Source organism: Lagopus muta, chromosome 20, assembly GCF_023343835.1.
Source record: "Lagopus muta isolate bLagMut1 chromosome 20, bLagMut1 primary, whole genome shotgun sequence".
NCBI classification, from domain to species: domain Eukaryota; kingdom Metazoa; phylum Chordata; class Aves; order Galliformes; family Phasianidae; genus Lagopus; species Lagopus muta.
The window spans coordinates 5,447,990-5,469,825 of NC_064452.1; the positions used below are offsets into that span (position 1 = coordinate 5,447,990).

The 21,836-nt window shown below is 44.7% G+C and overlaps 1 protein-coding gene across 3 annotated transcripts in view; it reads left to right on the top strand.

Annotated features, from left to right (window-relative positions):
* The window catches only part of AP2B1 (adaptor related protein complex 2 subunit beta 1), a 63,587-nt gene that overhangs the window by 548 nt on the left and 41,203 nt on the right, over nt 1-21,836 (top strand). For all 3 annotated transcript variants that reach the window (XM_048966545.1, XM_048966547.1, XM_048966546.1), the window contains exons 2-8: nt 2,227-2,284; nt 4,103-4,208; nt 5,564-5,699; nt 7,452-7,697; nt 18,207-18,397; nt 20,279-20,500; nt 21,222-21,342. In XM_048966545.1, coding sequence (XP_048822502.1) covers nt 2,248-2,284; nt 4,103-4,208; nt 5,564-5,699; nt 7,452-7,697; nt 18,207-18,397; nt 20,279-20,500; nt 21,222-21,342 — 1,059 coding nt within the window. In that variant the 5' untranslated portion in view covers nt 2,227-2,247. The remainder of the gene's footprint in view (nt 1-2,226; nt 2,285-4,102; nt 4,209-5,563; nt 5,700-7,451; nt 7,698-18,206; nt 18,398-20,278; nt 20,501-21,221; nt 21,343-21,836) is intronic.

Genomic DNA, 21,836 nt, shown 5'->3' on the forward strand with positions numbered 1-21,836 from the left:
GAGCAGGTGAGGGTCACAGCAGAGCTGGGCAGGAGGCCTGGGAGGCTAAGGTACTGCGAGGGACCTTGAAGGGACTGATGAGTCCTGGGGGCACTTGGCAGGGGTCGAGGCTGTGGAACTGGGAAGGAAGCAGGAATGGGAATTAGCAGAGAGAACTGCTGGGAGGTCTAGGGCTGCTCCTGCAGCTGGAGGGCATTGGGAGAGCCGTGGGAGGTGCTGGGTGTGAGGACTGGGTTCCTGCTGCCCACAGAGGTTGGTGCCAGATGGGCAGAGTGCTCAGGCAGTGCTGCCCCTGTGCTGCCAGTTTGTTTTTCACTGGTCTGTCATGTTTAAATGTCGCACTGGTGTGTGCAGCATTAAGCATTGCCAGAACTTCTGGAGAAGTTCCTCTGTGTCTCTTCTTGTTGGTGCAGGGGTAGGAACAGGGGCCTCTTGCAGCTCAAACGCCTTGTAGCTGTTTCTGCTTTAGCAGATGGCGGTTGGACATGGATCTAGTAAGGGAAGGGTGACCAGCTTTAGATTTTCCCTAAAAATACAGGGCTATTTGTGACTTTGTTGTATGTTCTTTAGTCTTTCCAGATTTAGGTTTGTGTACAAGGAGCTGGCATTTTCTTGAGTTATTTAAAAACATGGCTATTTGTAATGCTGGGCTGTTTTGATTTGGCCTTCAGCTGAGATTTGCTGTAAACCATGTGGAGTTGCCTTGGTATATGAGACAGACTCAGCACTGCTAGCAAGCTGTCTCCTAACAATGTGTGAAGCAGCTCTGCTGTAGATGAGGCACAAAATCTGTGTTCTCTGCTGGAAGAGAGCTGTTTTTCTTGAGTGTGGCAGTTTGCTGCTTATTGAGCTGAGTCTGATTTCTGTCTGTTTGAATGGAGGTGGTGAAGGCAGGTGATGAAGGCAGCTGCTGTGCTTGGCCTTATCTGGGCCCGAGTGGTTTTATCATTCTTCGTGTTACCAAATGTGAACTGAGGTCAGAAAAAAACAGCTGAATGTCCTGCTTTGGGATTTAAAGATCAGTATCAAAATCCAGTGAGGGTTTTTTCCTGTGTGTAGCTTTATATAACTGGGATGATGTATGTGGTGGTGGTGTGTTGTTTTTTTTTTTCTCCTTCTGGATTTTCTGTATAATCTGCTCTTTTGATCACTGTTAAGGCAACATTGGACCAGCTCAGCTGAGAGATGTGCCCCAGGTCGACAGATCCACATGTAATGCAACCAAGAACAGCATGGTGATGCTCAGTGCATTCTGTGTGGCATCCTGCCAAGTGCTCTTGTAGAGGAAAAACACTTAAGTGCTCTTTAGAGTTGGGCTGCAGTCGCAGGGACTGTGTCAGCAACAGGGCTGCTGAGCCTGGGCTGGGTTTGTGGTTACAAGAGGTATCGAGATGGGGCAGCAGGTTGTTTATCTGCTTGGACGAGGTAATGACTGCTCTGCCTCACTGTGCTGTGTGGCATGTTAAGCGTGATGGCCGTTGTGGGTGGGGAAAAAAGAAGATGCTGGTGGTGATGGGATTGGTTGAGGGATGAGGAAGGAAAGTGTTAAGAAACAGCGAGCTGGTTGCAGAGCTGGGCAGAGTCTTGGGCTTGTCCTGGTGCTGAGCCAGCACAATGTGAACAGTATGGAAGCAGACGGGCTGTGTTTAGGAGAAAAATTACTTGCTGGCTTTGCTGGTCACATTTAAGGTCATAGAGGTACATTTAAGAAGAGAGGAATTGAACAATAGGTAGAAAAGGATGGGGGGTGAATAGGAGAAAGCATGTTTTGGTTGTTTCTAGGGTCATGGATTCTTAGCACCCATGCAGACTGTTTCATCAAAAACAGTAGATCTGCCCACTCCTATGCTTGTTTGTCAGCCTGTACTGGAGAACTGTTTGAGTCGTGTTTGTCACAGAGCTGGCAATTACAGGAATGAAATGATGGATCTGCACATATGTTTGGGCGATCCCTGTAATGTAATGTATTGCTAATTTGGTTCTGAGGAGCAGGGTGCTGGTGGGACCACTCTCTGTGAAGCACTTGCTGGCCCAGCAGCATTTTTAAGTCTGGTCCACAGACATGCACAGCACTGAAATAATAACCACACGTGAGTGTCAGAGGTGGGAGATCTTGGCAGAGAAAGATAACAGTTTCAAGCTTGAGAGAGCTGGAAGGCAGAGGCTCTTCTTTTCAGCCTGTTGTCAGCTCCCCATCCTGTCTGATTCTTACATTATTCTTTTCAGGTGTCTTAAGGAACTGGAGCCATGACGGACTCCAAATACTTCACGACCAATAAAAAAGGTTGGTGTTATGTGGGCATGGTGGATTGGAGGTGGCGGGGGGCTATTTTTATATGGCTTTTTTAACTGCATGCAGAAGAACTCGTGCTTTTCCTTTAGCTCTGTCCTTGTTTCCCATCTTAATCGTCCAGGGAAAAACTTCAGAAGTAGGTCACATGGTGACAAAAGACAAAACTGATGTAATAGACAGATCTGTAGTGTGTTAACTGACCCATATTGATGCTGTTTTGAGCACCAGAGAATGACACATTAGGATTTGAGTGCAGTTATGATCAAAACCAATGATTTAGTTATGGGCTAACAAGTTCAGGACTGAGGATGGTTGTTCAGTTGGGCATCACAGGATTATGGTGATTAAAATTAATATTTAATGTGGATGCATACTTCTCTGCCTTAAGCTGACACATAGGTAATGGGGTTTCCCACTGCTGCATCCTCCAAACCTGCAGTGAAATACATCTGTTTTCCATGTGCTGCTTTTGACATTCCCTTGGCTTTACCCTATGTGCTGTGGTCACCTCTCCTCAGGAGAAACAGCAGCAGCTGAAGGCTGGGGCTGTTTTACCCATTTACCTCTTGCTTTGCTGGAACAACCCCAGACAGATTTCTTTTTTTCCCCTGAACTAGTTCTTAAACAAAGCACTGTTTATCCTAGCTCTTGCTGGCTGTGATTTAAGCCTGATGTTGCTCATCGCCTCTCCCGGAGATGTAGAAAATGGTTCATATCAATCTCTCCTTTTCAGGATGGCTGAATGTTTCTAATGAATGCTTGCCAGTGAAAAATCGACAGCGTCGATCTATTTATGAGCTCGTTCTGAAGCTTAATGAAACATAAATTAAGCAAATGCAGTTTGCTCCTTTCTGAGGAGCAGCTCTGTCTGTAAGTTCAGTCCTAAAGTGTCAGCCAAGTGTGTCTGAGATGGCTGCAGGAGGCCAAGCTGTACTGAGCTGTGGTGAGCGAGCTGCTGCTGGCTGAGCACTGCTTGGGGCATCAGCTGTGTGAGCCATGCCCACTTTGCTTCCTTGGACTGGAGGCAGTGGTCACTGCACTCTGTTCTTCAGAGCGGGAAGCTCTTTTCTTCCTGAAGTCCGTCTTAGTCATCTTCTCAATGGAAACTGCTGCTCTGACAAAGTGGTATCAGTGGGTAAGAATTGAGAGTTAGGGGACAGGATGTGTTTTATCGAAGATGTTTTGGTGTTTGTAAGGAGGGTGTCCTTCTCAGCCTTTGGTTTCTGGTGTAATGCTGCTCCTTCCTGGGGAGTTGTCTGTCACCAAGGAGCCTTATCCCTCCTGCAGCTCTTGCTGTGTCTGGTGGAGGCCTGATAAGCTCCTTCTGTACTTTGCAAACTTGCTTTGCTGTTCTTGTGATCCAGCCTGAACTGACTTTCCAGCACTATGTGGAGAAATTCTTATTGTGGAAAAGGCTGCTATGTTGACTGCAGAAGCTGTTGTTGCTTTTGTTAGTGGGAGTCTGGTGTCACCAGACATCTTTTCATCTTAGTTATATAATGGTTGCCTCTGAGAAACAGGTACTACAGGGATGTGATTTAATGCTCTGGAAGTGGCAGAGCTGCAACATGCAGTGTGATTCTTACTAACTGCTTTCTGGTAGCAAGGCATTGCCCCTATCACTCTGAATGTTGCAACTTTGCTGCTTCTTGGACAGTGTTCTCCATAAAATCTGACAGTTTCTATGTGCTGCTGCACTGGTTTTAGTGGAATAACAGGCCAGAAGAATAAAAAGTCACTTTCATGCTGCCCCTAAAGCCAGACCTTTTTCTTCTCCAAGAAAGCTCAATCCTTTGTGTTTTCTCCCAGGAGAGATTTTTGAACTGAAGGCTGAACTCAATAATGAAAAGAAGGAGAAAAGGAAAGAAGCTGTGAAGAAGGTTATTGCAGCCATGACTGTGGGGAAGGATGTCAGGTAAAAGCAAATTTCTTCCACTTACAGCATTTCTGATTCTGCTGGGCCTCCCTTGGGTGTGCTGGGCACACTCCTCTATCATTGCTTGTCATAGCATAAATTTACAATACACTTTAAAATGAGTGTTTTTAAAAGAGGACCCTTGAGATTTCATCATGATGGCTAAAAGGTGTAGAATCATAGAATGGTTTCGGTTGGAAGAGAACTCTAAATATCATCTGGTCCGAACCCCAGCATGGGCATTTACCATCTGATGTGCTGATTCAGTGCTTCTCTCCCGTTTTGAAATAACCAGAGAGACTTGCTTGAGCTGAACGCTTTTTCTGGCTTCCCTCACTACTGGAATCTGCTGTAAAGTCGCAGTAGTCCTGGATTTGTGACAGTAGGATCTGTTGCCACGGAAATTGAGATAAGGTGGCAAATTTAGAATGATGACTTCACCATAGAATGGAGAAACACACAAACTGTAAGGGAGAAAAAGTAATGTTTTTGCCCACAGTGCTTGACCTTCAGCTTTAGATCTTTACAGCATACTGGGAAGCTGTGGATGTCCTTGTGTAGTTTTCTGCTTTCCTGTGCAGGGCTGTTTAGAGATTGATGCTTGATATTTGGGTGACACTCAGCTTATCAGTGTTTAATCTCCTAATCATGTAAGGTTTTGCTAGGCTGAAATTTGGCAGGTTCTTTGTAAGTGCCCTACACTACCACAACATTTTTAAGCATCTGTTTTAGTTGTTGGTTAATTTCCAGGCCTGATATGGTGAAGTTTCTTATTGGTTGAACTCTCCAATTAAAATTCTTTAAAGAAATTGCATGAATTTTTACCTGTTCCAGGTGTGATTAAGTGATTAAAGTGTTACAAAACTGATTGCAAACTGATTAGGAAGGTGTATGGGGACTGCTGGGTCACGGCCTGAACCACTGATTGAGCACCTGGGGAAAAGACCTGGTCAACCCTGGGAGCACAGGTGAAGGAAGTTCAGCTGTGAGACTGGAAGGAGTAGAGCCAGGCTGCACTCCTGTTAGACCTCATGTAAGGGTTGATTGGCACTGGGGAAGGCTCTCTTTGTGGAGATTCCTCCTTGGTGAAGCCTTCCCCTGCTAGAATCTTCTGATACAGGTGAGCAATTTTCTTCCCTTCCTTTGTAGCATCTTTCTATTGTGCTGGTCCTTCTGTCATCACACCTTTGTCGTAACACCTTTCCCATCGTATCGAAGTGACCTGTCATTAGACTGCACAGCAATTAGAATTGAACTCCAATTTTCTTGGCTTCTTTGATATTGTCACTGTCCCTCTGTGTATCCAGTAATCTCACTGCTTTTTCTCAATTCTTGTTTCACTCTTATCTGTCCAGCTCTCTCTTTCCTGATGTTGTGAACTGCATGCAGACTGACAACCTGGAGTTGAAGAAGCTGGTGTATCTGTACCTGATGAACTACGCCAAAAGCCAGCCAGACATGGCCATTATGGCTGTCAACAGCTTTGTGAAGGTAACTTGTTCCCATGAAAATGGCCCAGCAGAGAGATTGCCACCATGTTTTCTTTGTCCATCAGCCTTTCTGAGCCATTGTCTACCTCTGCTTTTGTACTGGAGTCTCTGGTTTGAAGTTGTGTGTATAGAGGAGCAGGAAATAAGGAGTTTGCAGGCTGAGTCCAGCAGATCTGGGTCCTGTTCCTGTCTTGCTGCCTCTACTTACTGCAGAGGAGATGACTTACATGTCCTGAAAGCGGTTATGAGAGAGCAAGCTCCAGGAAAAGCTGCTTTTATCATTTTGCTAAGCATCGTTACAGGCCACCTTCTGTCACTGGTAACAGAACATTTATTTTTCATCTTCCAGCCTTTGTAATAGCTCTGTCATACATGTACCTAGTTCTTTGAATGCCTCAGCAGTGTGCCTTGTGGAAATCTGTTCTCTGGTGAAAATGAGAGACAGTTCAGTGGGAAATAAGTGTGATTGCAGTGTTGCTTTTAATTCTGTTGTCAAGTTGCCTCTCCTTATCTAGGAAGTGTTATTTCAGTCCCATGTTATGTAAGTTAAAACCTGGCACTTGGAAAAAATTTGAGACTCCTCCTAACGCATTACAAAATCCCAGAAACCAGGGAATGTGGTCATATTGTGAGTTTCTGGTGTGGTGTGTGATGCTGGAAGAGGTGAGAAGAGCAAGGCTGAGAGCAGCTCTGTTCTGCCCAGGATGATGTCCCTATCTCCACGTACAGGCTCTTGGAAAGAATTTTGTTGTCTATCATCTCTGAAGTGTAATGCAGTTAGAACAGACTAACAAATATAGCCAACATTTCCCAGTGCTTTGCTTTTCCAGGCAGAGAAATGTCTGATGTCCTTTTTGGCAAGCTGAGGGACAGGCATTAGTATAGTGAAAATGTTGGCACTTGTATACCTTAGCTCAGTGAGTCACATGCAGTTCACAGTTCAAAGTGGTGAATGCTCTGGTGAGAGATGTCACTTTGAAGTGGATGCGTTCAGGTGTGTTTCAGCTGTAGGATGTGAAAACAGTGAAAGATAAGTGTGCAAAGTGCTTCTTGTAGATCATTTTGCATCCATCCTGTTATAACCTGACTGTGGAACAGGGTTGCTCAGAGACGTAGATAGAGTGGGGGAGTAGATGGAGAGTTTAGCTTTAAAACCTACTGAATTTTTAGAATGATTGTGTGGATAAATCATGTGGCTTTGAAGTATAATCATCTCATCAGAAAAACACCTCTGGTGTCACCTTTTGGTTCTTCCTGTACTGCTTGTGTTTAGACCTGTTGGCCTGTGAGAAATATAACTGTCACAGTTATATATATCACTGAATAGCTGTCACGTTGTGTAACTGGTTACTTCTGCCATTATATTCTTTGGTTCCTTTAGACTGGAAACTGTGTTTTGCCTGCAAGCAGCCTGTGGCTGGCCTTTGGATGGTGAGAGGTTCCTTTCCAGCATAGCTGTGTTTTAGGTTTGGCTGTGGTGAGGGATGCTTTGTCTGGGGAGAACTAAGGGAAGCAGATCACAGCGTTACTGTTTTGGAAACTATCATAGCCTGAAAATGTTCTGTGATGGTATAGAACATTTCTGTGAATCTGTTCTACCTTTTATCATCAATCTGAATTAATTGCCTTTCTGAACACATAATCCAAGAGGATGCCTTTTGTTTGAAATAAGAACGGCGTGATTCTGGCTGCGGGGAAGATATTAGCGATGATTGTTGCAGAATTGATGACTGTGTGTTCTTTCCCTTTGAAGGATTGTGAGGATCCAAACCCTCTCATCCGTGCTCTGGCCGTCCGCACCATGGGATGTATCAGGGTGGACAAGATCACAGAGTACTTGTGTGAGCCTCTTCGCAAGTGTCTGAAGGATGAAGACCCTTATGTTCGTAAGACTGCGGCTGTGTGCGTGGCGAAGCTGCATGACATCAATGCCCAGATGGTGGAGGACCAGGGATTTCTGGATTCTCTGCGTGACCTGATTGCAGACTCCAATCCTATGGTAATGTACATATCCTGGCAGTGCACTGCCTGAATTGGAAACAGACAGGCAATCAGGAATGTGAAGGCTTCTAATTGCAGTTGATGCGTCGTGAGGAATGCATTGATTAGGGAATGCTTTCTGCTTGAGAAAATAGGAGATGCCCGTTTGGGTTTTTGCCTTTTTTGTCTATCTTGAGTGCTGCAGCAAAAGTTTAACTTATGGTCTGATGACTCAGAAGAGCAGGGTGAGAAATACTTTTTCTGATGTTTGTACCATGGCTACAGCTCGTAGCCATTGCCTTCTGCAGTGAGGAGGGCGGATGAATTCACTCACTAATGCAGATAAATCTCCCAGCCTGTAATGAGGGAAGGAAATTGATTGTGTTTTTCATACAGTTTAAATGAGTTGTCAGAGCAGAGGTAGAGGTCAAGACCAAGAATTTCACAGGGTAACTTACCTACTAAATTGTGTTTTCACAGATGCTTGATGTGGAAATGGACCCTTTGTCATATGTCACTGTTACTTTCTAATCAAAATATAGTGAGTTTTTTCTTTTTCAGCTCTTGCAGAGCACAGATCTGATGGACCTATTCTTAAAGATGTCATGTTACATGGTTATTATGGATATAACAACATATTCTATGGCACATGAATCAAACCACATAAAGCAAATTGCTGCCTTGGGGTAACTATTGTTGGGCAGCCCTGAATAAGTCAAGGGTGGGTGGTGAGGTACCGACCCTTTAGCAGGGAGTGAAGGCTGTGAGTACATTTCTTATGGCTTTTTAGTGGTGCTAAAACTGAAAGTACCTGGCTTTTACAGGCATAAATCAGGGAGCATTGGTGCCAACCAGAAGATAGAAGCACCTATTGCTGCAGTCTCTTTTCCAAGCTGTTCCCTTTTCTTCCCTCCTTGAATTTATTATGCTAGGCTTCTGTGTGCATGCTCATGACTACTTGGAGGTGTTCCCTCTGCCTGAGTAATTTTGAGGCACAAGGAGAACACCTGCTTTTTATAAATGGGATGTTGAGAGTGCCTTACAGCCTCTGAAGGTACTTGGTTGGGCTTTTAGTTCCACTTAAATACTGGCCCCTGACCTTCACTAGTTCGCTGCAGTGATGGAGTGTACTGTGAGCAGGAATATAACCTACTTCTCTTAGCCTGATTTCCAGCTCTCTGATTTTCTTCTGCTGATTCTAGCCTTGTGAATGTGAATTGAGGAGCTTAGGCTTGAATAGATGCAGTACTTCAGGAGAAATAAATAAGCTTTGTTTGCCCTTTCTGCGTTTTGATCTCTGTAGAGTGATCTGTTTTGGTAAGTAAACCATAGGCTGTTAGGAGAGAACCAGTATCTATTTTAAAAGCACATTAATACTGACTGAAATGAATGGAGAGAAGGGTAGAGATACCAAAGAGTAGTTCATGCTCCATTTGTGAAATAAGCCACCACAGTAGCACAGAGATGCCTAATAAAACATGATCAATTTAAACTTATGAGCTCTGTCTGGGTAACAAAGATGAGCTGGGATGGAAAAACCTTTGCAGCTCTACCTTGGCTGAAACCCTACAGGGTCACAGAACCTGCATTGTGTCACACTTACCTGCTCATCCTGAGGCTGTGTCCACATCAGGAGAATGCAGGGGTGGTGGTGATGAAGAGGAGAGGCCTGTGGTGTGTTTTCAGATCTGCAGGCTTCAAGAGGATTCTTGCTTTTAAGGGTGCATACAGAGAGATTTTTGTCAGCTTTTGGACTCCTATAGGTGCTGACTTAATACACCATCTAAGCTGATTACAGAGCCTGAAAGTTCCCATTTAGTTTAAAAAAGCAAAAGTGTCAGATATCAAAAAGAAAGATCAGTTAAGAGTGGTATAGATACATCTATCCTCGTGGCACATTCCTCTGCAAATGGTGCATCTCATTCATTGCAACTTACCTAAACTCATTCATGGCTTTATTAATATAAATGCTTCTCTTCTTTTGATGACTTGTGGAAATGGGCACATTAGGCATTCAGTGGAGCAGAATGGGTTTTAGACAGGAAATCCACACTTGCTTCTGTTCTGAAAAATGATGATTTTGAGCAGGAGTTGAAAATTCCTCATGATGAAAAATAGTCTTTGTGAAGGGTTTGGTGTGACTTTGTAATTGGCTGCCTGTAGCACGTGAGCAAGCACGATCTGTTCAAGCTGGGTGCTGTGCTGAATAACAACTCCATCTGTGGCTTGCTGATTGCCTTGTAATTGTGTGGAGATCAGGATGCATGCTTCTGTCTCTCACATCACCCTCATTGTAAAGGTGTCCAATGTGAAGCTGGAAGTGACCTCGTCAGAGCTATTTTTCTCTGTATGTTTAGAACTGGTAACTTATTGCCATGATATCATACCAAAAATGGGGTGGGGGTTTTGAGGGTGTTGCAGTGCTGAGGGTGTGTAGCCAGGGTGCATTTCTCCTTAACTGGGCTTATTGTTGTTGGGATCTGGCCTTTGTTCCTTGAGGATGTACAGGATGTGCTTCTGGAGGAGCTTTAACTGTGGCTAAAGGACCAGCACCTGAATGCAGTGCAGTAGTTCTCCAGCTGCTTCTGTGGTCTCACTGTGGTACCTCTGCAGTTTCTCCTGGGTGAATTCAGCCTTCTAATTGCATCTAGGTGTCTATGAGTACATATGACAAGGTACTAGATGGGTTGGTGGCTTACTGTGTTTCAGCTGATGTCTTTCTTTCCATGGGCAGTGGGCCAATAGCACATGTGAGGACGTGCTTCAGTTACCAGGTGGTTACACTGCAGAAGTTTGGTGGATGGAGACCTTAATCTCATTTTGCAGGCGGATCTAAATTGCTGTGAGCTGCCTTTTGTTGCTTGTGGTTCTGCTGAAGTTTCCTCTGTAGATAAACCCTCACTGCTTCCCATATATGTCCCACGACAAACACTTTGTCTTCAGCGCTCAGCATTTCCTTGTGAGAAGCTCAGCAGAACCAGGCCTGGATGAATATAAAGCTAGAGGCTGGCTGCAGGAGGTGAGAGATTGGTCTCCTATGTGTCTACTGATGGCTAAAGACACTCTGAAATCCTTCAGAGGACCACCACGTTTCCTTTATCCTCATCCTGTGCTCTGACACTTGTGATTGCATTCGATGACTGATTGCCATGAGAACATTGCACACTCCAAGCTCTGGTGATGGAGAACAAGGCCACGAGATGGCAGCAGCTCAAAGCAGAACCAAATCTGTTCATGGCTGCACACCTTGTTTTGTAACTTGTTTTGTCGTCCCCTTCTGGCTTTTATCACTGTGCTTCTTGGTTTTCCTCAGAAGTGTAAATGTTAGCAGAAAAGCATAAGGGGAAATCCATCATAAGCCTTACTGGTCCTTTAATATTTGAATGGAACAGGCTTTCTTTTTCTGAACACTTCTGATCCTTGACCTTCTAGGATAGCTCACAACCCGTGGGATCGTTTCCTTGTCAATCTGTGTTAGCCACAAGACTCCAGTTTGGTTGGCGTCATCTTCTCTCAGTTCTCTTATAGGTGCTATTGGTTTTTTAATTCCTTGTAGCACTTCTTCCTCCTGTTCTGCTTTGTCACTGTGCTGCTCTGGATGACAGCTTCCAAGGTGTGGCTGTTCTGCTCCTGTGTTTTCGTGGGCTGTATAGACATACCACTTATCTGCTGTTCAGCAGTGTCGTGTTTTATGCCACCTATACATCCCAGTTTATTGGAAGGAGCGCTGTTGGGAATCGATATGGAGTGAACAGATCGTGTAACAAGATGATCAGCAAAGACACCAAGTGTATGGAACGGAGTTACTCTTTTGTTGTGCCTTTTTGCATCTGTTTTTAGTAAGCTGTGCTGAGAAGAGGGTCTCTTGAGCCCGGATAATGAGCAGATGTGAGGTTAATCTTGATTTAGTCAGAATCACCTCTAGCAGTATTGAGTTTCCATAGCTCACAGGCTAGACTGAAAGCCCATTGATCTGTATCACAGTGCTTTCTTGACTCTCCTGCTGTGACTGCAAGCTCCACAGGTTCCTTCTCTGCCAAACAGAACCTGAAGTATGCATTTGGGCTTCCAGTATGGCATTATGGATGAAGAAGGTTCTCACTTTCTCTTTATTAGTTGCTGGCAAGCTGTTTGTCTGTCTGAGACTGTATCCTGGGCTATGGGACTATTCAAAAGCAGCTTTACCTCCTGGGCTGCCCTCTGCTGTATGTTGTACAGGAATATTGCTCCTACTTGTGTAATAACATCAAGAAACTGCTGGTGGTCCTTTCAAGTCCCGACAGGACTTTGTGGGTCTGGTCTTGTACAACATCATCTTCACAGGGCTCTTTGTAGACCACTCCTGCCAGTTACCTTTCTATCTATCTGAGAAGCTGAGAACTTTCTTTGCAGAAGGGCTGTGGTTGCAGAGGAGCACGTATAAATAGGGGTATGTTAATGTGTGTGGAGGGATGCTTAAAAGAGGCAACGTGGGAGATGAGCAGGGAGTTCAGAAGCCTCTTTGCTTGTGTGGCTGCCTTGCAGCAGTCAGACTGCAAAGACTTAAATTGGGGGAGAGGGGAGGGCTGCCACCCCGTGCTGATGGCAGGGCTTTAGGTTGGGTTTTTGGGTTGGGTCAGGCTGGCTGAGCAGCCGGTTGTTTTCCAGGTTGTCACCTTGAAGAGATCTGAGGGAACTGTGGGCTTCTATGCAGGATTTGATTTTTGGGTAGGCCGAGGGATGCTGGTTTGGGGTGGATTCTGTGGAAGCTGTTTTTTTCCCTTCCTTCTGAATGCTTTCAGTCTGGCAGAGATGCAGTGTGTTCATACAGTAATGCATGAATTTCCACGGCTCCCAGGAGTCTGTCCTTACAAGACCCCTCATTTATAAACCTTAATTGACAAATTCATCCATCGGAGACCTGTTTCTTTCCAATTACTGCTGCCAGTGTGTGTCTAATTTCCCAAGTGTTAGTCTTGCCCAATAGATCATCCCAGGATCTCTAATATCAATTTGAGTGCTGGGAAATTTTGTTGCCATGTGCCTAGATGTTACACTTTCAATCAGAACAGACACTTCTAGCTACTGACCAGCACTGTTTGTCACAAAACTCTGTAGCTGTGATGCTTTGCTACCCACCAGTCCTCCCACTGTCAGGGCTAAATAAGGTTTTGATTGGTGGGCTCTCTTCTAAAAAGGCTGCTGGGGTGAGAGAGCCCTGTTTGCCGCTGGATGGTGCCAGGGAGAACCTCTGCAAGGGAAGTTGCAAAGGGCCTTAAAAAAGCCTTGTGAAAGAACTGTTCCTGGTATGTGATAGGTGACCCTTGGGGTTCTTGGGGAAGCATGGTTTCCTGTCTTACAGCCAATGGATCCTGATGCTGCAAGACCAGAAAGTAGGAGCAGTGTTCAGTCTGCTACAAAGTGCTCTTTTTCTGCAATGCCTCATAGGAGCAGTGAAGCATAAAAACCACTGAAGATGAGCTGATTGTGGGGAGCACACCACTTTGCCTTCCCTGCCATTGCCACCTCCAGAAAAATTCATCCCACTTGCAAAAAGCAAGCAGGAGGTCTTTCCCACGCCTCCCAGGCAATTTGCAGTTCTCTGGTTCGGAACTGATTACTTATCCAGCAGCATGGTTTCAGAGCTTCAGGTACTGAAGTACGGCCTTGTAGAATGGAAGCAGTGGAAGATGAATGCCTACTCAGAGCCCTGTGCATGTGATATGCTATTTTCCAAGACTGTGTGTGGACTGAGGATGTGTTAGTCTCCCAGGGTCTTAACGTGAAGCTATACACACGTGTGTTAATTATGTGAAATATTTAAATAGGCTTTCTGATTTATTTAGGCCATTTTTGATGGTCTTGGATCATTTCTAGGGTTGCTAACTTAAAGGGGGCTTGTAGATGAAAAAAACGTATAAACAGTGCTGGGGTGTCTAGCTTTTAGAGGAAAGAGCTTGTCTATGTTGGTACCCATTAAGGACCTTTCAGACACACTGCATCACCTGTGCTATGCAGACAGGCAGCCCCATGAAATACACATCCATGCAGATGCCCCCACCACCCTGCTGGAAGGCCGTGCTCCGTGGCATGAGCACACCATGCACGCTCAGTGCACTGCTGGGAAATGTCAGCATCTCTCTGTGTTCTCAAAAACATCACGTGGTGCCTGGCTGTCTCGAGGCTGGGAGCCTCCAGCGAGGTGGCATCTTTTTTGAGCTTTTTGTTTTCCTCCTTTTCTTCATTTCTTCCTCGTTTTAATGGGATGGTGCGCCAGAGGTTCCCGTTAAGCAGCAGAATGTTGTATTTCATTAACTACATTACACACTTGGTTTGATTTCCAATTAGCCTGGGATGCCAGCACAGTAATCTGATTGCTTTGACTCTTCGGCGTTCTAGATCCGCCTAGCTTCCCTCCTGTTCCCCCACCCCCTGCAAAGCTTTTCTGTGTGGGCTGGCAGGCAGACACTCGGGTTTTCACCCACCCCCTTCCCTCCTTGTTGATGTATTTTATACCATTTGCTCTGAGCTAAAGGTTTGAGCTGCCAGGAGGAATAACTGGCAAAGCAAAGCTCTGAGCTCTGCAGCTCCCCGCAGGTTGGAGCCAGAGTCTGGGGCTACAGAGGTGGGGGTTGTTTGTAGGTGGGTTTAAAAATGTGGAGTTCTCGTTAAATCTGTAGCACGGTCTTAAGTGTAGGGTTTATTTTTTAATAAGAGCCTGTGAGATTTAGTTATCTTGGTACCAGTGACACTTCTCCAAGTCTAAATTTGTCAGGAAATTCCAGCCAGAAAGCAAATTTATTGTCATTCAGCTCAACTGTGCTCTGAAGGGATGTTGATGTGACTGCATTTGAATAGTGTTGACATGTAGTGGATTGATTTTAAATTAGCAAGGCAGGGACCTCAGATGATGATGGTCATTACTGTTTAATCTCCAGTCTGCTCTTCATTTGTACTTTCTGGTTGATTTTTAGGCTGATTTTCATTGGTTGGGATCTGTGAGCTGTGGTTTTCATTTTGCCAGGCACATCCTCACATATATGGCCTTATATAACACACAGCATATTTGTTCAGGCTTTTTTTTTTTTTTTTTAACTTGTTATTTTAGAAAATGGTGCTTTACAGTGCTTACACCATTAATCATTGTCTCAGATTTGTTATAACACATTTGCATACAAAAATGAAGTCAAATTACAAGTTAAAGCTTTGAAAAGCTAATTGTGTTCTTTGTTTGGATTCACCTGTCTGTGAGTAGCAAGCTATCCTTGCTTCTGAGAACCAAGAGCCCACACTAGATGTTAGTTTGGCCTTTTAGTTTGCTTTTAGTTGATGAAATAAGTCCTCCAGCTCTCAGCTGGTTTCCCATTCCTTGGAGCTGGCTATGTGTTTTTTAGAAGCAGAGAGCAGTGGCTTGCTGAAGAAGCCCATGGCTTGCTTTTGCTGCTCAGCTGAGCTGTGACATTTGCTGTGAAACATCTGTTTCTGATCTGATCTTACAGTTCTACACCACATGTGAAGTTTTACCTTTACTTTCCGTGTATTCCCCCAATACTGTCATTGCTACTTATTTTCAAAGTGAAGACACTGTTGTGTAATTTGTTTTATCACTTTGTACCTTGCACTTGTTCAGCAGACAGACTTCATTATCTCATATTGCTGTGCCAAGGAAGAAGAATCAACCAGGTTGAACGCAAGTTCAGCCTTTAAGTTGTGGATTTCCTTTAGCCAAGTGCTGCTGAAGCTGACAGAGATCCATAACTCCCCAGTAATGGCCAGAGCCCCACGCTGTGGGCAGCATTTCAGTTTAGGTGTACATGTTGCCTGAGCCGTCACTTGATGAGAGCTGTGGGCAAGATGGGGGCTGTGCACTGGGATGGAACCGTGCAGTTCTGGCTTGCTTTGCTCTGAGTTCTTGTCTCATCGTGCATCCAGGGCAGCACCAATGAGGAGAGGTGAGCAGGCATACTTGAACCAGTGTTTATGTTGGACCCATTTCTGAAATCTGTTTTCATTTCAACTGTGCTGTGGCTGTGTAAAAAGCCTTGAAGATGCTAATTATTTTTGTTGGCATACTATAACACATCAATATGTTCAGTATGAATCGCCAGCAATTGCTTTTTTATTTTGAATCAGTGTTGCTTAAAGTTTATTGAAAATATTCCCCATCCCCTTCCATCTCCTCTTCAGGTTCATTTATCTTTGTGTCACTAAGCTGACAGCAGCAGTGCTCTGCTCAGGTAGAAGGTGAGGACCAGCTGTAGTTGCACACTGTGATACTATATCCCAGCCAGCCTGGCAGAGCTGAGCTTCTGCCTGTGTTTCACAGTCCCTTCCAGTCCTTTTTGTGGTGCAAATCAGAACATGGGCAGCAGGCTCCTTAGGCATCATACCATCTCATGCTTACATGTATGGGTGCTTCTGATGAAAACCTGACATGCTTCATCTGGTGGATTGCCATTTAGTGTCCCATCCTCAGCCTTCTGTGGATTACAGCGTTTATGCTGCCATGCTAGTTGCTCAAAAAAGCCCCAAAATCACTGTATGGCCAGGGTTAGAAGGGACCTTGAGGATCATGAATCTCCAGCCCCCTTGCCCCATGCAGAGCCACCAACCTCCACATTCAATACCAGCCCAGGCTGCCCAGGGCCCCATCCAACCTGGCCTTGAACACCTCCAGGGATGGGGCATCCACAGCCTCTGTGGGCAGCTGTTCCAGCACCTCACCACTCATAGGAAAGAACTTCCCTCTGACATCCAACCTAAATCTTTCCTCCCTCCACATAAAATCATTTCTCAAAAGATCCTAAAAGCAAGCAAGCCCTTGCTCACAGCACTTTCTGAGTTAGAGCCACTGCTTTTCTGGGTATCCTCTGCCTGTGGCAAATTCAGGGTGATAGACATGGCTTCCTCTGTAAGGGAGGAAGCTTCAGCACAGCTGCTTTCACTTGTTCTTGCCCCAGGGATGAGGATATCCACATGGACTAATTACTGCAAGAAGTCAATGCCTGGCAGCTTGAGTTCATTTGCCAAAGCACAGCCCTCTTCCATTGCACAGCTGACAGGTACCTTTCTGCAGTGCTTTGGTTCTGTCACTTCCTTTTTCTTTTTTTCCTCTGTTTCATTTTCTAAGTGTTTTCTTGTAACAGTTTTGAACTTTTAAGTTGCTTTCATGATTTGTCTTCACTTGAAAATTTCCAAACTGTAATGAAATTAAAATGGTCTTCTGCTTCGGTTTTATGCTGTGTCACATTAACCATTCAGGAATTAGGCAAATTAAATAATGTGACAAATAAGCAGCACATCTTAATAAGTAGCTCATTAAAGCAGCATAGGAAGACAGCAGTTCTGATTGCTAATGGTTTTGGTGATGGAAGGCTCACTCAGCTAATGAAATTCATCACACCTTGGATCGGAATCTCTGACCTCTAGGTGTGAAATGCAAAGCAATCAGCATTGCTTCAGCAGTGACTTTGGAATACATTGCTTTAATGACAAGCAGTGATGGGAGCAACGCGCAGAATTTCGTGGTTGTGCTGTTCTTGTTTTCGGTGTACTGCATCAAAACCCTTTTTAATCATCTAAATGCAAGGGTTTTAATAAGATGTTTCTTTGACTTTAATCCCACAGAAAGTAATGTTATAAGGCCCTGTTTGAGCAGATTTGCTCAATGAGTTAGGGTGACATTGTATATGTTGCAGTATGTCCTCAAAGCACCTCTTCATAAGGCATTCTGATTTTGTGTCAAACTTGGGCTTAAATTTCTTTTGGTTTCATGTTAGATTTTGAAGGAAATAGAAGAGTCTTCCCATCTCTTGGATTGGGCTGAGCCATATGTCACAGGGCTGCCAAGGGGGTACTGGGCAAGAGGCATCCATTCCTGACTGAGTACAGTGATTAGAGGCTTTGGGACCCTGACTGTCATATAAAGAGAACGTCCTTAATGGAAACGGACCCACTTGGATCACTGAATCCAACTCCAGCTGAGCACCTGATGGGAACAAGGGGAGTGAGACGATGCTTATGGGGGCTTGCTGCAGGAAAGCCTGGAGCCTGTAGGTGAGATGCTCTCATTGATCCATGTGGGCACTCTCAGATGCCATTGCTGGCCCCCTCTAGAATAATGTCTCTGGTGAAGTTCTGGTCCCAGGTCCTCATTTTATCTAGAGACAACTTTAATTTCTGTCTATCATAGACAGAAACACTTTCAGGGTGTAATTTCTCTAGCAAAATGCTCTTTACGCCTGTGTTGACTTCTCATATGTCCTATATTTGTCATTAGCCCTTTCTAGCTGTGCTGTTGTTCTTTCACTTCTTCCCCAAGAGACTCAAAATTTCAGCATAGGGCTGTTTTAAAGTCGGGCTTTGGATTCTCAGAATTGTTTGTAAGGTTGTACTGGGTCCCTGAAGGCTGTGATGGCTGCAGCTGCTAACACATGCCAGGATCTCCAAGTGTCCCATGTGTAACCCGTGCTAAACCCAAGTTAATCCCCATCAAGCTGCTGAAGACGCAGTAGCAAAGAATGCATCTCCTTGTCTCCTCTTCTCCCAGGTGGTAGCGAATGCTGTTGCTGCTTTGTCAGAAATCAGCGAGTCGCATCCCAACAGCAACCTGCTGGACCTGAACCCTCAGAACATCAACAAGCTGCTGACAGCGTTAAATGAATGCACAGAGTGGGGGCAGATCTTCATTCTGGACTGCCTGTCCAACTACAACCCCAAGGATGATCGTGAAGCTCAAAGGTACGTTTGATCCTGCTCTCACATGGGCTGCTTGCATGATTTGGTAGCAGAGCACTTGCAGACTTCTGGCATTGTCACCTCTGTGAGAAAGGCTTGTAAATAAGAGGGCTGTGTGTTCTAGATCTCAAACAGTACAAAAAGTCTTGATGTAGAAGTTTAAAAGGGAGGTGAACTTGGGGGATCTGGGCTATTGCTGGTGAGCTGCCACTTCCCATTGCAGAGCCAATTCCTATTTCTTACTGCTCTTTTGTGTTTTCCACATAGGTCTGAGGGCTTTCATAGTATTTTTTCCAACTAAAAGTTATTCTGTGGTAGAATCAAAACAAAGTTAAGAAACAACTTTAAATTCTCCTTTTTTCTTCTATTTTTAACTCTAATAACTAAGCTAAATGTGGAGACCTTAGGCGTATGTAGTGTGCTTCAAGGCTCTTCCTGGTCTGTCTGAAATCACAAAGCCAGATTTCATGCCCAAGACAATAAGGAACCAGAAGGAACAATTACTTGGTGTAGGGGAATTCTGAGACTTGATGTATTCCGTGTTAACAGTTGGGTGGAGGGGAAGGAAGGAGCACAAGCCCATAAACAAAATTTAGTCAGACCTGCTCTGATTTGCTGTATTTCTCTGGTGACTCTTCTTTTTGAAGCACAAGAGATAATCCAATAAAAAATTTCTGCCAGTAGTCTTGCTGCTTTTTTTCCACCTCCCTCCTCCTTGTGCTCTAAGATTTTGTGCCAGAAAGCAGATATTAATGAGTGCTAGCAACCTGCAGAGATCTCCAAAGTGTCAGGCCAGCATTATCCTGGCTTTGTAAGAGGCACCACTAGTTTGAGCAGCTCTGAATATCCCTGAGTTCCTTATCCTTAATTCTGCCAGAGCACTGTACAAAACTGTATGGGCAGTAATGACTCCTTTTCTTTTGGAGCTTGACTCTTAGGGTCTGTCTTATTTCAGATTGAAGAGTGGCAGCACCTGCCTTTGTAGTGTTCTCCTTTACAGCAAGGCTGCTGTCACTCCCCTGCACGTGGGGAAGCTGAGGCACAGCGAGCTGAAGAGGCTTCGGCTTTACAGGCGATCTTGGGCAGTGGCATCTAAGATCTGCTCTCGTCTTATTTCAGCCTCCTGTGCTCTTCCCTTAGCTTTACTGCCTCCCTTCCAGGGTGGCTGAAAGCAAATCTTTCAGAGAAAGAAACTTTAGGGAGGCACAGATGGGAATAAGGTTGTTCTGGGTTAGCAGTGTGCAGGAGGGGGTGGGAAGAAACGTAACAGATGCTGTCAGAAAGACCATATGAACCCAAACTTCCTTTCTGCTTGGGATGGGTTGTTTAGGATGCTGTTGAATATAGGATCCACTGAGGCAAGTGATGAAGCTGAGTCTTGGGAGGATATTTAGGTTGCTTTTTTCCTGTTTCTTCAGAGTAACAGAAACTGGTTTTTTTAGAACCAAATTGTTGTAATGGCAGAAACTTGTCCAAAGGCAAGCAAGCCTGAAGCATGTATCACCTCTGAATGATTACATGGGGGCTAAGGTGTTTTTCTGGTAGTGGTTTTGTTAAAGTTGTTTTGTAAGTGACAGATGAGATTACAGAACTTGGAAAGAATACCACAAGGCAGAAAAAGCCAATAACCAAATGTCCATTGCTGAGGGCTGGAAGAATTTGAGTGAAGTGTAGCAGGATTGAAACTTGAAGCTGTGAAAGAAGTCATTCTTTGCTTCTTGCTGTGTTCAGGAAAGCAAGGCTGTCTGCCTGTTCTCTGTAAACAAAACCAAGTAGAAGTGTTTGAGGAAGGTGTCTTTAGCTGTGTGCATTCTCCAAAATTCAGGTAAGACCTGAAATATTTTGAGATTTCTGGATTAAATGTGAACCCTCTTCTGTCCCCAGTATTTGTGAGCGGGTGACTCCTCGGCTGTCCCATGCCAACTCAGCAGTGGTTCTGTCAGCAGTGAAAGTTCTGATGAAGTTCCTGGAGCTTCTCCCCAAGGACTCAGATTATTACAACATGCTGCTGAAGAAGCTTGCTCCTCCACTGGTTACCTTGCTGTCCGGAGAGCCTGAAGTCCAGTATGTTGCCCTGAGGAACATCAACTTGATTGTGCAGAAAAGGTAAAATCTTAGTTCCTGGATGTGGGAGGACATCTGCTTTCCTTCTGTTATTTTTATACATGCAGAACTGCCTTTAACTCAGGTTCAGCCTCCTCAAGGGTTGGATTGAACAGTCTTGTGACTCTGGTAGCTTACATAAGTTGTGTCGTTGCAGAGACTCGTGATACCAGTGTCACACAGTACTTTGTTACCTGTCTTTTTCTCTTCACTGCATTTTAAGTGCACCAAGAAGTGCCCTCCCACCAGACTGTAAATCAGGTTGCATGCAGGGAGGAGAGTGTAACTGCATGGGTCATAATGACCTGTAGAAACTCAGTGTGCTTTATCCTATTGTCTTTCAATGTGGAAGAACCAAGCTGATAACATACTGATGTACAGCGTTGTTTTTTCACCAATTTACTCCCACTTGCTTGAATACTGCCTACCCTTACTGGAAAGGTGGGACAGCACTTTGTGATTGTGTGTGCATGGCAGAGTTCCTGTGCAACAGCAGAAGTATTTGCAAGTGGAAGCAGGAAATGAATTTGTCAGTGGGATCTACATAAAGATCTTTCACTGATGACAGTGATACGAACATCAGTGCATCATAGCACTGTGCACAGTGCTTGGCTCAGCAGTTCAAATGGAGGAGGTGTGATGTAGATGTGGTTAGATAGACCAGTTAGAATGGAGCCTGTTGTTTTGACCAGTCTTGGGTGAAACGATGTTATGTTCCCTTCAGGCCTGAAATCCTGAAGCAGGAAATCAAGGTGTTCTTTGTGAAGTACAACGACCCTATCTACGTGAAGCTGGAGAAACTGGACATCATGATCCGCCTGGCTTCTCAAGCAAACATTGCCCAGGTCAGCTCAGCAAGTTCTAACAGACCCTGCATGTGTTCTGGGCATGGAAAAACCCTCTGATCCCTGAAAGAGACCGTGCAACTATCACTCATGCTGTTCTGCTGTTAGGCATCGCTTTCCCTGTGCTCTTTGCAGGGAAGTATTGGAGTTTTCCCCATAATTTCAGTGGAGGTACCAATGATTGTGACAATTAGGTAGATCATTTTACAAATTATGATTCTGGGTGAAAAGCTCCTGTCAGTGAGTCACTGCTAGAGCTGAGGTTAGAATGAGAGGCTTGTTTCCAGTAAGAGAGGTGTGCCTTTAATGGAGGCATTCAGAAAGGTCAAACATTACTGAAGTGTGAATTTCAAGTGTATTAGTTAAATAGTTACTCCCTTGTATTGGCACTCTTCAGAGCTAAAATAACCTTCATCTTGCTTAACTTGCTTGCAGAATGGGAACATCACAGAGCTAAAGCTAAGCTGAATTGAAACTACTTTCTAGTTTAGATT